The sequence below is a fragment of the Rhinolophus ferrumequinum genome, chromosome 20, assembly GCF_004115265.2.
Source record: "Rhinolophus ferrumequinum isolate MPI-CBG mRhiFer1 chromosome 20, mRhiFer1_v1.p, whole genome shotgun sequence".
NCBI lineage: Eukaryota > Metazoa > Chordata > Mammalia > Chiroptera > Rhinolophidae > Rhinolophus > Rhinolophus ferrumequinum.
Genome location: NC_046303.1, coordinates 32,587,614 through 32,599,588, shown reverse-complemented (window position 1 = coordinate 32,599,588; position 11,975 = coordinate 32,587,614). Strand labels below are relative to the sequence as shown.

At 35.7% G+C, this 11,975-nt stretch overlaps 1 protein-coding gene across 1 annotated transcript; it reads left to right on the top strand.

Moving 5' to 3' along the window:
- The first annotated feature begins 667 nt into the window (after positions 1–667).
- GNGT1 (G protein subunit gamma transducin 1) lies at positions 668–7,011 on the top strand. Its single transcript, XM_033088760.1, has 3 exons — positions 668–759; positions 2,703–2,808; positions 6,729–7,011. The coding sequence occupies exons 2-3, from the start codon at positions 2,713–2,715 to the stop codon at positions 6,855–6,857; spliced, it is 225 nt and encodes a 74-aa protein (XP_032944651.1). The 5' UTR covers positions 668–759; positions 2,703–2,712; the 3' UTR covers positions 6,858–7,011.
- Positions 7,012–11,975: the final 4,964 nt, after the last annotated feature.

Genomic DNA, 11,975 nt, shown 5'->3' with positions numbered 1-11,975 from the left:
GTTTTGGTCCTCACTCTTTAAATTTGTTTCACACAAGACCTGTGGCATCAAATCTGGCAAGGCATTCTTGAATCTTCTAATATTCACTTTCATGAAATGAAGTGTGTTTTACTTAAAATATTCTTAAACGTGGTGAATTGCAGCATTTTAAAGTGAAATCATTTGTGAATAAAGTGATGTTAGATGCATTGCACTATTTCTCTATGTCTAGGTGAATATTTATGACATAAGTTGCGTGTGGTTTATCAACACTTCATGATTCTCTTCTGTATACCGAATAATATACAGAACAACAGACAGTAAGTAATAAGAACATAAAAGTTATGAAAGATACAGATGCTCTTGTAATGGTCCTTACAATCCATACTGTTTTAGATTCTTAAAAGCAGAGCCAAGGCAGGGATCCTTGTCCAAATGATTTACTTAGGGGGAGCTCTCAGGAGAAACATCTGAAGGAAGGAGGAAAGCAGGATAAAACAGAAGTTAAGCAAACGTATGGTTTCAGAAACCTTGCTTCGTCCTTGAACCCATGGGGAGCTCAGGAAGGTTCTCAATTATTCAAAGGGTTTTCAGCCTAGAGGTAAATGGTCTGAGTTATTAGAATCCCACTTCAACCAGTCATTTGTTCAGGTCATCTGCAGGAGCCAATTGGAGACATCACCACCAAGATATCACCAGTTGAAGTGGTTCCTATCTGCTAAGGACAGACCTATGCAGAAGATTTGCCCTTGGCAGTCAACACCTGCAGCTGCTGGTAGGGTAAATATCCCTCCACCCCCCGGAAAGGAGGATTTAGGCAGGGCACCAAGAGTATCTACTGCATGTAATATTAAAGGAGCTAAATCATGTCTACATGATAGCCTTTAAGAGCACTTATAAAGTCCCCTATGAGCAAGTGACATGTAAGACAGCATAGTCTGAATGTCTAGGGGTACATTCAGCTAACATGTACTGAGTGCTTGCTCTGTGCTACACATTGTTATGCAATCTTTATTCCTCTTAAGAAATCTGCAGTGTAGGTAATATTGCTTCTATTTCTCAGTAAACTGAGGCACAGAGAAATTAACTTGGTACGGTTTCTCTGGAACAGAGAAAATGAAATTCTAAGCCCTACCCCAAATCAAAACCTCTTAGGTTGGGCTCATATTTTAACAAGTTCCCAAAGTGATTCTTACACACACTGAAGTGTCAGAGCCATTGCCAAGTGGAAGAAGTTTCCAAAGATGGAGAAAAGTTGTGCAAAGGACAATGTCAACAGGTAAAAATGATCAGTGAAATAGATGCGCTTGTGAATTTTTCTAGTAAGAAGAGAGTGAGAAGGAAGGTGAGAATAAAATTGAAAATGGACTCTCGAATATCAAACGATAATTACACAAGAACAAATAAGATTTTTGTTGTCACATTGTTTCTTAAAATAAGAACACAATAACAAAAATAAAAAGTATAGGAAACATTGGCTTTGGGTACACGTGGGGTGTTCTTTTCTACCTCTGTGCTTGCCTGTGTAGGCAGGTACTCCTAAAAATATGCTAAACTACCTCTTTCCCAGGGAAGAACAGGATATTATAAAATTGGGAGGGGAAATAATATTTCCTCAAAGATTTTGGAAATGAAAACACTATCTAATTACTAGGAAATAAGTTAATTGCTGATGTATGATTAGCAGAGTATTTTTATGTAGATGTCTGATAAGTTGTTCTCTGAAATAGCATGTGATCTGAATATGATTACTTTCATAAAATATGTCGTTATACAAATTGGACCAGAGAGGCAAAAGAGAAATAGAGATTACAAGCATGACGCCACTTGGCTATAATGAAATATTTTCCAAGCAATTTCACGCGGGTACCACCAGCTACTGTGCCCATGGATCTTTCCTAGAGCCTACCTATCTAACTGAAGAGTAGAGATTGCTAAGAGTGCAGAAGAGTCTATTCTTTCATGATCAAGACTCACTATGTCCCCTTTAACCTGTTACATTTGCTCATCATTGATGTCCAATTCATTGTGACAGTTACATACAGATGCCAGGTATTGTTTGGAGAAACACTTTGAAGTAACATGGGTTATTTCCGATGAACAAAGGTGTTTGCTATATTTCCATTCTATTGGTGCATATTTCAATCCATTATTTATACAGAACTTATAATGACACCTTTTGTCTGTTTCTCTGTTAATACCAGATTAAATACTCTAGTGATTTAGGGCATTAATGGGCAGTCTTCAAAATGACCTTAAACTAACTTAAATGGATTAATCATGTGGTGGAGGGCTTTGGAGTTGGAGAAAAGGGTTGGAAATCCAAAGCTTTACGCTGAGCAAAAATTGGAGGAAAGGAGCAGTTTTGGAGTATCTAAAATTACCCACTCACTGAACTGACCTCCCCCCACAAACCAACTAGCAGATGTTTAGAGTCAAGCACTTGGTTTAATCATATTAGTGAAGATTACAAAGAAGCTTTAAAATCCCAAGGCTAATGTTCAATGCTAGAATTGTTCAGAGAACATTTGTGAGAAATTGGTTAACACACAAAGAAAGAATCCATTCACTTAGTAAGTTAAGATCTGAGGGAAGGGTTGGCTAACATTGGACTTGAAGCAAGTCCAGAAATTCTAGGTGTATAAACTAATGTTCTACCTTTTTTATACACCAGAAATTAGGTGTATAAACTAATGTTCTACCTTTTTTATTTTTTCCCCAAGCTGGCAAAAGATGCCTGTGATCAATATTGAAGATCTGACAGAAAAGGACAAGTTGAAGATGGAGGTGGACCAGCTCAAGAAAGAAGTGACACTGGAAAGAATGCTGGTAAACTGCTGTTTTCTTTTGAATTTTATTTTAAACTAGAGATACTGTAGGACTTACCAGATTAGAAACCATTGAAAGGGTGCAGAATTTGCTGCCCCAAAATATGCCTCTTTCGCATAAGGATTGGGATTATTGTAGGCTGGTTATTTTTAAGATACAGCAGATATAGGAGAAGCTCTGAAAACCAAGCAGGAGTTACCTGTCTGTAAGAGACATTTACATTTATAAGGGAAATCTCTATTTGGAAGGGTGTCTCTGTACCAGGAAGAGAAGGATGAATAAATCTCTAGAAACTCTTATCAGTGGAGAGGCAAAGACTAAATGTGCGTTTAACACTGTACCCTCGTATATTATGCTTTGCCTGGGAGCCTTTCATAAATGGTCCTCACCATCCATCACCCCATCTTTCTTTTGTCTTTGGCTGGAGATATATTTAAGGAGGTGCCCTGGGCCATTTCAGGGACTTATTCAGTTTTCTGGGTATATCTCCCATGTATACAGAGGGTTTACATGTTATTCAACTTCTGTTTGTTTTTCTCCTGTTAATCTGCCTTTCTATTACTGGGGGTTTTCAGCCAAGAACCTAGAAAGGTGGACGGGAAATTATTTATCGTGCCGCACACCATTCACTGGAGAGGCTCAATGTAGTTAAAAATAAAATTTTCAGGTAAAAATTCATTGGAGATTAAGAAAATTAATACTCACAATTATCTCTTGATTTAGACTCTAAACCGAAGGAAGGTTGGGCAAACTATTTCCCATGGGCCAGATCTAGCCCTTAGCCTGTTTTTTGTATGACCACTAAATTAGAAATGTTTTTACATTTTTAGAGTTGTTTAAAAGGGAAGAAAGAAAAAAATGAAGACTATGAGACAGAGACCATATTTTAGCAAAGCAATAAAATGAAGCAATGCATATAGGCATTTTGTTTTTACCTTTCTAAATTGATAAGCTTTATTTTATTTAATACAATACTTTGATATTGTTCAAGTACTTTTAGCCAAGACCTCCAGTACTGTCATGGCCTGCAATGAATAAGTACATTCTATCCCTTCTTTGCAAATAAAAATGAGTTCAAGTAGAAGAACTCACTGGTTGCTCTCAAAAACATCTGACAGGTCTTAGAAATGAATGTTCTTTGCCATCAGAAGGAGCAGAAATGGCAAAGGAATAAAAGTTTCCACCAAGCAAACAGTGACTGAAGCTTAGCAAATGTAGATAGGTATTTTAGATTTCTTCATTTTAGAAAAGTTCGTAGAAACAAAAGTTCCTCCGTACATGATAAGAGTATATTTTAAACTTTTTTAAAAATTCATTTTATCAGGCCAAAGCAAAAAAAGGAGTTTGTGTTATCTTCAGACTTTGCTCAAAACTCTTACTCCCTATACAAACAGGAATTTTGGCTTATTTTATGTTTGTAATTGTCTCAAACTTCCCTGTGGCCCTTCCCGTATAAGCAAAACATGTCTTGTTGTCAAGATAAAATTCAATCTATAAACAGCATAAAAGCTTGGAACACATACCCCAAAAAGTTCAAATCTTTAGAATTTGGGGAAAATAAAATATAATTTTCAGGTAAAAGGAGAGTTATTTTTTTCTTCTTTACTTGAAACATCTAAAAGCTGTTTTATTGTTTATATACTCAGGATTGTTGTTTTGCAGGCAATTTCGTTGTCTTCATATTTTTATTATTCTCTTGTGGCCAGTTCACCTGGGAATTTTTACTTTGGAAGTCAAACTAATTGAATCTCAGACTGCCAAAACCACACACACACACACACACACACACCTTCCAGGTCCTGAACCCACAACTCTGACACCAGATGGCACAGTGTCATTACAGTATGGTTAAGTGGATAGACTCTGGATTCAGGTTCTGGCTCCACAGCTTTCTCCCTGTGTAACATTCATCTAAGTTATCTGACTTATCTGTGCCTCTCTTCCTTCTTCTGTAAATGGGCATAGTAACATCTAATGCAGATGGCAATTGGAAAGCATAAATGGAGTAATATATACAAAGCTCTGAGAACAATGCCTAGCACATAGCAAGTGCTTTCTACCATTATTTTTAAAATTATTATTGATATCGATGAACCAAACTAATTCATAATATGCCTCAACCTATTTTGCTGTCAATGAAGTAGTATTATCAGAGTAAGACAACTCTTTGCATCCAGTTTCTAAAGCTGACAGACAGATTTGCAATAACTAAAGTAAATGTAATAGGCAAAGACTAAAGATAATCTTCGGAATAATAGATAACAAGAGCCATCGTTTGATTGAGCATCTTTATATGTCAGGCACTTACTGCAACCAGTGTTGCTCTTGCTAGTTTACACATGAAGTAACTAAACTGTAGAGGAGAAATCTTAATTAACTAAGATACTTAGCTGGTCAGTGGGCAGAGCCAAAATTCAAGCCTGGCGTGTCCTGAATCCAGTCGAAGCTTTCCACCATGCCATGTAATCTTGAATTACACTATATATATATGTGTTCTTAAAATAAGTATCACTAAAATAATTTTAAACATATACACTCACATAGGATTTTAGGTAATTTATTGCTTCTTATATCCTGTGGTCCTGCCCAGACTGTCAAAACCAACTCTTCACTGACTCCTGAATTAGGACAGCAATTTAAACCTCTGTTCCTGACATCTGATTGGATCCAAAAGAACTGGTGTTGGGAGGAGTGAGGGGCCGGGGAGGGGAAGTGAATCTAAATCTCAATTTTGCATTTTGAGGAAGAAGAAATGTGAATCTAAATGACAACTTATTTCAAAACTGTATAACCCCCAAGTATCATCATACGAAGGAGCCACTTGACCAGTGCCTGGCCCCAGTTAGAAATGATATGTCCTAAAATGTAAATAATGAATCTGCAGAGTTGTAATAAGTTGTATGACTAATGTTGCTTGGAATTTACATACAAAAGGAGCACAGAGATTTTATTAAAAAAATAAAGCAATAAATTGGTTAGGTAACTAAGGGAATGGCCACTTAATGGACTGCCAAAAATGAAGCTGTTCTGTGTTAATCTCATGAATGATATATTCAGGGAAAATAAAACAAGTTGAAAGTTTAAAACATGAATAATTTGATCCCATGTGTATCTATAAATGTATACACACACACACGCAACACACACACTTATATTTACACATGTATAGGACATTGCCTTTAAAAAGTGTGTTAAATGATATATGAACAGGCTCCAGCTGAGTCCATTAAAATACTAAAGCCTAAGTTTTCACTAAGTCATTACTACAATGGTGCAGATGAGTGTAGTGCAAGCGCATAAACAAAACAAATGATTCATTGCAATAAACATTTATTTACTGAATACTAACCAAACGCAGGCTCTGTTTTGTCTGCCTGGCATACATGTGAACAAATCAGCCAAAGGTCCGCGACCCTTTGGCACTCACCTTCTAGAGTACTGTCATGATCAATCATTGTAGATGAGTTTAAAATAAAATTACATACGCATACTTCTGAGACTCCAGCAGTGGCTATAAGCCTGGAATTTAGCAATTATTCATTCCCATCCACCTTTACAGGTCACATTTTTGGAATGAGGAAAAGATTTAATTAATGTTCTCTCTGGTGACATTCTTGACTTATGTTGCCAGCTGTGTTCTGATCTCTGGATCCTGTCTCCTTTTAAGAGGCTGGATGGAGGCAGTATCTGCTGGAAACCCTTAGCTGGAGTGTGGCCAGCTGTTTATCCTTTGCCTGGAGATATCCAGGACAGGGGAGGGTGCAGCTATTTCTTCTTCTCTCCTAGAAAGTACATACACATTGGCAGAAAGCAGAATAACACGTAAAAGATAGAACACAAAAATTATAATAAATACATTTTTGGATTCTGCAGTTTCTATATGAAACCAAATGAGTCATCTCTTTCTCCTTTCCTTTAAGGTATCCAAGTGTTGTGAAGAAGTAAGGGATTATGTTGAAGAAAGATCTGGGGAAGATCCACTAGTAAAGGGTATTCCAGAGGACAAAAATCCCTTCAAGGAGCTCAAAGGAGGCTGTGTGATTTCATAAGTAATAATAATAATAATAATAACAAATTTAAAAATCCTTGGAATATCTTGAGCTTTAATGACAATATAAATTTTTGATCATATATAACAATATTAAGCATGTACATGAAATTTTAAATTTCTAAGCATAAACTTTTAATGAAAATTGGGATGTGATCATGCATGCCTGTTTTTGTTCAAGTATTTAGCACAGGGTTTAATACACAATTGACAAGAAATATTGATTCACCTCTTTCTTTAATAATAATTATTATGTTTTATGAATGAGTCTATATTATTTTAGTTGCCTGTAGTTAATGTTTTGTATTTCTTTACTTCCCCTTTCAACACTCATAGTATTCCACTTGGAAATTCTATGGTTAGACTTATGTTTTTCCCAACCTTTCTCTTGCCTACAGAATTAGGAAGTCTATACTTTTGATTCACAGAAGACCTATCCTGGCAGAATATGTGCTGTAAAGCTTTTTGTTGTTGATGTTTCATTTTCTGTTTCCCTTTTTCCCTCAATCCCCAGTCAGTGGTTCTACTTGTCACCAATAAAGTGACTTTTTCCCAGTATGCCAACTGGATTAAGGGTTCAGTGTAGGGTCACAGTGGATTTAACCAGCACCAGAATGAAGGTTATGAGAATCCAAAGAGTTCTGGCTCTGGCACTTTACTGCCTAACTGATTGGAAAAACGATTTCATCTTTCTAAATCTCAGCTTCTTTTACTGTAGGATAAGGATAATGATAATTCTATCCCCTTTTTCTTGGGGATTCAATATTATACTAGGGTGACTATAGCACTTAGCATATTGCCTGGCACATAGTAAGGCCCAATAAGTGTTAATTAGTATTATTACTGGGAAAGGAACTAGACAAACTATCCACAATCCTTTAATAAGATACATGCTATTCCATCTCCACGATGACTCTCACCAGTTCAGTCCTTTCTTCTGTGACAGTGTAAAGTCAAGATACAAGAATAGCTATCGTTTGCATCCTCTTTCTAATTCCTTTCCTCCTGGCATCTTATTAAGTTTGCATAAGCCAAATTTCACTACTTTTGTGCTAATGACTAAGAGATAATCTCCCCTCTGCTTCTGTAACAAAAGACGTGTAAATGACCCCGCTGGGAAACTATTTTTGTTGTTAGTGTTTCCTTGTTGCTCTCTCACATTTACAGTGAGGTTTTTAGATGCATCAGTCATCAGAAATGCTAATTCATCATAATCCTCTTAACAACGAGATAAGAATTATCTATTATTTGCTCTGGAAGGGAATCTAAAGTTCGTCCCAAGTTTGGATGTGCACTGTGTCCTCCCACTCTGGCCATAGCAAATGCTCAACAAAGATCTATTGACTCCTGTCCAACACCTTCATTTTGGAGTGGAGAAAAATCAAGGCCCAGAGAAGTGAATTAGCAACTTTCTCGGGTCCAGACTCTGGCTCTCTGGCTGAATGGTTAGCAACACACTCTACCACATATCAAACATGTTTTGGGTATTAAGGCATTCCAGAATATAATACTAGAGTCTCTTAGCTTTTTGTCCTCAAGTGAAGCTCTTTTCTCCCTGTTTAAAATTACAAAAACCCTCTCCAACCACCCCAGCACGTCTGTCTCCTTTCCCCACTCTATTTTCCTCCATAGCACTTATCACCATCTAGCCTACTATAGATTTTATTTTTTGTTTGTTTGTTTAATTGTGGTCTGTCTCTAGGGGTTTTCCATGGGCAATTTAGTGTTTATTAACGTGTTCCATATATCTTTTTTTTCTGATTAAAAAATACAGTCTTGGCTATGGAATTTAGTAACATGTACAGTCCAAACCAACCTCTCTAGCTTTCATCTAACAGCTGGAAATAGACTTTGGAGTCAGTCAATTCTAAATTAAAATCTTTGTTCATCCACTGCCTATTTGAGGACTTTACATAAGTAACTTCTGCTCTTTGAACTTCAGTGTGTTTTTTTTTTATGTATAAATGGGGGATTAGAATGAATAATTATATGAATATTTAAAATCACTTAGACCAAAGACGAGCATATAGAAGAAAACCTAATAAATGTCCTTTATTATTATAAGCCCTATAGACTTCCTATAGTCAACAAACTTAAATATTAAATTATCCCTGAGGTGGCGCCTCGTCTTCCCACCTTCTAGAGTATAGTCATACTGATCTCCACCTGAAATGTCCCTCCACTCCATCTCTTGAAATCCTATTTCTCTTCTGAGGCTCACAAGAAACTATCTCTTCTGTCCCTCACTCCATCCCAAGAGTATTTTGTATGTCTCTTAAGTCATTTAACATTACTTTGCTTTCTCTTATTATAATTAGTATGGTTGTCTTAATGGTATATTGTAAATTTCCCAAGCCAGAGTCCTGTTCATCTTTGAAACGACCATACCGATTACCAATAAATTGTCTCTACAATTGGCTTAATAAATGTTTAATTTCATTAAAAGCAGGCACTTTTTATATTGGATAATTCAGAATTCTTATTGACGTATTAATTGAATCAACAGTAGGGTAAAATTCCCATTGCTTACAAATATAGATTGTCAGCAGAATTTTGAATAAGATAAAAATCATAGGAAGGAAGTATAAAGAAAGATGATCCAGGAAGAAGGAAATGAAATCATGACTGTCCCACAGGCTATACAGCTACAAGCGGCAGTGAGTAACTGTTTTATTTGTTTTCCACAGAAGTTATTTCAGTGCCACGGATTACTAGGTTAAATAAAATGAAGCAAAACTATGGGGAAGCAAAAAATACACCAGGCACAGTCTTAGCATTTTGCCCTTCAACAAAACTTCTTGATACCTTTAGTAAGAATGGGTCAAGTATACATACATGTACTTACTATATCATTTGAGATAGTTGCACTATGTATACATGGGTGAGTTTAAGCTTTAGCAAGAAAAAAACAAAAACCTCAGTGTTATTTTAATTTGGATTGATTTGATTGTAGCCACATTTTAAAACAAGGCTAATATCAAACTTACAAAATTCCTAAAAGAATGTATTAACATGAGGAAAACAATAAGCTGCGTAATGAGAATGGCCAATTATATGTGAAGGAAGTTAAAGTCTTGAAAGAACAAAACTGAAAAAATAAATCATTTTGACATGATGACTTATTAGTTGTTTAGGTAACCAGAGCATCAGACACAGGTCATCCTATGACTTCATATTATCTCCATCTAGAAAAGGAATCTTATACACGTAGTTACATGGAATGGTTGAGTTCATGAAAATTTCCATGTGATTGTTGTAATAAATAGAACCAAGTATCAAGTGAACCAAGAGTATACGAAATGTCTGTTAAAGATTTTCCTTAAAGAAACCATCATTTTGATGGCCTAAACAGTCATCATTTACTTTATAAATTTCAGAGAAGCAGAATTTGGGTGGTAACCTAGTGTATTTACACCTATAAAACAGAGGCATTGTCTTTCAAAAGTCATAAGATAAAATAAGACCAGAACCCTGGTCTTTTCTGAGTTCAAGTTAGTACTAAATTCATTCCAATATAACTGCCTTTAACATTTTCTTAAACAGTTTTCCTTATATGGATTTTTAACAACATACTTAATACATGAGAAAAATAGTCAAATAATTGTATTTCTTTGTTTTTCATGCCAAAGTAAATATATCATGGTCTTTGCTCATTTATGCTTTAAAGTGAAAATAACCACATGGTTAATTTTATTCTTATTACGCAAATGCCCTAATTTTTTTTTTAACTTTTTTTTTATGTAACCAATGATTTTTTTTAAAATGTTCAATTACAGCTGACAGACATATAATATTAGTTTCAGGTGTACAAGATAGTGGTTAGACATTTATATAACATTTATGTAACTTACAAAATGATCATCCCTATGTGATCAAAGGATTTCAGCGTTTCCCAATTCATTTTAACCAATTTAGTTAATATAATGTTAGCATGTGAATTATTTGATAAGACTAAAACCTTAAAAAAAGTAGACTAATATGTATTTCATCCCTAAGTCTCATAATACTGTGGAAGAAGTTAGAATCACTCTAGATTTATAAATATTTTTCACTGCATGCAACTAGATGACTATACAGGGGAAAAAATTACAAACCAGAAGTAATTCTATGTTTATGATTTGGAATATATATTAATTTACTTAACCAACTTATTTAATTTGGATGCTGAACTTATTTAATTTAGGCCACATTAACTACTTTCCCTAACATATTTAACTTATTTTTAACCAACCGTTTAAACTTAAGCAATGGAGAATCCAAAAAAATGCATGGGTTCTAGAGACAGATGTGGGTTTCTGTCTTGGTTCACTGCTTACCAGCAGCTGATCTAACTTCTTTGAGTCTGGGAGATTTGGAATGCGTGGTATTTCTAATACAGAAAAAGAAACTCCTCTACATTTTTCTTTGTGAAAGTGACTTATCAGATGTAGATACATAAATATAACAAGAAATAAACATAACTTAGCTAATTCACCCCTCTCCTGACCCATCACATATTTTACAAATTAGGAAACCAAAATCCAAAAAAAAATAAGTGCCTTTTCCAGTGATGGCCAGTGTCAGAGCTGGGACAAGAATCCAGGAGTACTCATCAAGTAGCTCTTTGTGTTTTTTGACAAACAAAACCTCTGCTCACAAAACAGGGAGTGGCTATGTCTGGGTAAGGCGAAGCACCCCGAAATATTCAGTCAATGTCTCCACTCTTATTTGAATTTGACTCTATAGGAAGTAGGTAATCCCCAGAGAGAAAGAGAAATATCTCACTGCTTGGGAAGGTTGCTTACACTCATGCTTTATTTTTCTTCCAGTCTTTTAAACACCACTAACAGGGTTTTGGTTTATAGTTAAAGGGAAAGTTTATACTGCACGTAAACATTTTTCACATTAGACACTTTTCCTGGTTTTACACAGTGGCAGTTAGAAGAATATTGCTTTCCAGAAAGTGGAGAAACCAATACTACGTGAATTCTCTGCCTTCATCCAGGAAGGTGCTCCACCCAGGAATTGAAAACCCTTGGTGTCAAGTGTCACCCAAACCTTGGCAGATAGGGAGGGGAGAAAATCTTTGGTGCGAACAGGATTCCTTCTTCTGTCTTCTCTAGTATCATCTGCTTATCCG